This window comes from Schistosoma mansoni (genome assembly GCF_000237925.1).
Source record: "Schistosoma mansoni, WGS project CABG00000000 data, supercontig 0478, strain Puerto Rico, whole genome shotgun sequence".
Lineage (NCBI taxonomy): Eukaryota > Metazoa > Platyhelminthes > Trematoda > Strigeidida > Schistosomatidae > Schistosoma > Schistosoma mansoni.
Window position 1 is genome coordinate 5697 of NW_017386302.1, and position 2514 is coordinate 8210.

At 40.7% G+C, this 2514-nt stretch overlaps 5 protein-coding genes across 5 annotated transcripts, besides 1 other annotated feature; all 5 read right to left on the reverse strand.

Moving 5' to 3' along the window:
- Position 1: 1 nt before the first annotated feature.
- Positions 2-31: a sequence feature (Short protein (Smp_189060, CAY18829.2) was converted to a misc_feature.).
- Positions 32-263: 232 nt separating this feature from the next.
- Smp_114810 (hypothetical protein) lies at positions 264-506 on the reverse strand (the record flags this gene model as incomplete). The annotated part of the gene is made up of 1 exon (XM_018792207.1): positions 264-506. One exon carries the CDS (start codon positions 504-506, stop codon positions 264-266), a length of 243 nt encoding a protein of 80 aa, XP_018644577.1.
- Positions 507-738: 232 nt separating this feature from the next.
- Positions 739-981, reverse strand: Smp_111960 (hypothetical protein; the record flags this gene model as incomplete). Its single annotated transcript, XM_018792208.1, has 1 exon — positions 739-981. One exon carries the CDS (start codon positions 979-981, stop codon positions 739-741), a length of 243 nt encoding a protein of 80 aa, XP_018644070.1.
- Positions 982-1213: 232 nt separating this feature from the next.
- Smp_111950 (hypothetical protein) lies at positions 1214-1456 on the reverse strand (the record flags this gene model as incomplete). The annotated part of the gene is made up of 1 exon (XM_018792210.1): positions 1214-1456. One exon carries the CDS (start codon positions 1454-1456, stop codon positions 1214-1216), a length of 243 nt encoding a protein of 80 aa, XP_018644069.1.
- Positions 1457-1688: 232 nt separating this feature from the next.
- On the reverse strand, positions 1689-1910 carry Smp_185390 (hypothetical protein; the record flags this gene model as incomplete). The annotated part of the gene is made up of 1 exon (XM_018792211.1): positions 1689-1910. One exon carries the CDS (start codon positions 1908-1910, stop codon positions 1689-1691), a length of 222 nt encoding a protein of 73 aa, XP_018644068.1.
- A 232-nt stretch (positions 1911-2142) lies between these two features.
- Smp_116920 (hypothetical protein) lies at positions 2143-2385 on the reverse strand (the record flags this gene model as incomplete). The annotated part of the gene is made up of 1 exon (XM_018792212.1): positions 2143-2385. One exon carries the CDS (start codon positions 2383-2385, stop codon positions 2143-2145), a length of 243 nt encoding a protein of 80 aa, XP_018644091.1.
- Between the last annotated feature and the right edge of the window lie 129 nt (positions 2386-2514).

Consider the following 2514-nt stretch of genomic DNA (forward strand, 5'->3'; position numbering starts at 1 on the left):
AAACTCTACACAAGTACGCAGCACAACTCATCTGCACATCCGATTCACAATTCTCATTGTCACAGTCGATATCCACATAAATCTTATTCCTGTCACATGAGTCATCAAGCTCATAAGAATGAGAAACGCAAATTTCACTCGAAAATATTCCGAAGACATTCGATCAGTGATATGTGTGAAGAAAGAATTATATGTTGTTGAATGAGTTCACCGGTCGACATTCAACTCAATGTTCGAAATGATAATGAAAATTGTGGTGGTGATTAGGACGCAATGCATGGTTGAGAGGATGGAGTATGAATTGAGTGTGTAATTTGTGGTGGTCCATGTGCACAAGCAACGATTCCATGTGCACATTGGTCCAACACAACCACACAATCAAATGCATCATCACATTCGCTCACTGCCTCTTCAATCCAGGTGTGAACGTCATTGCAACCACAAACTCTCGAATTGGCATTATCACACATTTGTGAAACTCTACACAAGTACGCAGCACAACTCATCTGCACATCCGATTCACAATTCTCATTGTCACAGTCGATATCCACGCATACCTAATTCCTGTCACATGAGTCATCAAGCACATAAGAATGAGAAACGCAAATTTCACTCGAAAATATTCCGAAGACATTCGATCAGTGATATGTGTGAAGAAAGAATTATATGTTGTTGAATGAGTTCACCGGTCGACATTCAACTCAATGTTCGAAATGATAATGAAAATTGTGGTGGTGATTAGGACGCAATGCATGGTTGAGAGGATGGAGTATGAATTGAGTGTGTAATTTGTGGTGGTCCATGTGCACAAGCAACGATTCCATGTGCACATTGGTCCAACACAACCACACAATCAAATGCATCATCACATTCGCTCACTGCCTCTTCAATCCAGGTGTGAACGTCATTGCAACCACAAACTCTCGAATTGGCATTATCACACATTTGTGAAACTCTACACAAGTACGCAGCACAACTCATCTGCACATCCGATTCACAATTCTCATTGTCACAGTCGATATCCACGCAAACCTAATTCCTGTCACATGAGTCATCAAGCTCATAAGAATGAGAAACGCAAATTTTACCTCAAAGTATCCCAAAGACATTCGATCATTGGTATGTGTGAAGAAAGAATTATATGTTGTTGAATGAGTTCACCGGTCGACATTCAACTCAATGTTCGAAATGATAATCAAAATTGTGGTGGTGATTAGGACGCAATGCATGGTTGAGAGGATGGAGTATGAATTGAGTGTGTAATTTGTGGTGGTCCATGTGCACAAGCAACGATTCCATGTGCACATTGGTCCAACACAACCACACAATCAAATGCATCATCACATTCGCTCACTGCCTCTTCAATCCAGGTGTGAACGTCATTGCAACCACAAACTCTCGAATTGGCATTATCACACATTTGTGAAACTCTACACAAGTACGCAGCACAACTCATCTGCACATCCGATTCACAATTCTCATTGTCACAGTCGATATCCACATAAATCTTATTCCTGTCACATGAGTCATCAAGCACATAAGAATGAGAAACGCAAATTTTACCTCAAAGTATCCCAAAGACATTCGATCATTGGTATGTGTGAAGAAAGAATTATATGTTGTTGAATGAGTTCACCGGTCGACATTCAACTCAATGTTCGAAATGATAATGAAAATTGTGGTGGTGATTAGGACGCAATGCATGGTTGAGAGGATGGAGTATGAATTGAGTGTGTAATTTGTGGTGGTCCATGTGCACATTGGTCCAACACAACCACACAATCAAATGCATCATCACATTCGCTCACTGCCTCTTCAATCCAGGTGTGAACGTCATTGCAACCACAAACTCTCGAATTGGCATTATCACACATTTGTGAAACTCTACACAAGTACGCAGCACAACTCATCTGCACATCCGATTCACAATTCTCATTGTCACAGTCGATATCCACGCAAACATAATTCCTGTCACATGAGTCATCAAGCACATAAGAATGAGAAACGCAAATTTCACTCGAAAATATTCCGAAGACATTCGATCAGTGATATGTGTGAAGAAAGAATTATATGTTGTTGAATGAGTTCACCGGTCGACATTCAACTCAATGTTCGAAATGATAATCAAAATTGTGGTGGTGATTAGGACGCAATGCATGGTTGAGAGGATGGAGTATGAATTGAGTGTGTAATTTGTGGTGGTCCATGTGCACAAGCAACGATTCCATGTGCACATTGGTCCAACACAACCACACAATCAAATGCATCATCACATTCGCTCACTGCCTCTTCAATCCAGGTGTGAACGTCATTGCAACCACAAACTCTCGAATTGGCATTATCACACATTTGTGAAACTCTACACAAGTACGCAGCACAACTCATCTGCACATCCGATTCACAATTCTCATTGTCACAGTCGATATCCACGCAAACCTAATTCCTGTCACATGAGTCATCAAGCTCATAAGAATGAGAAACGCAAATTCACTCGAAAATATTCCGAAGACATTC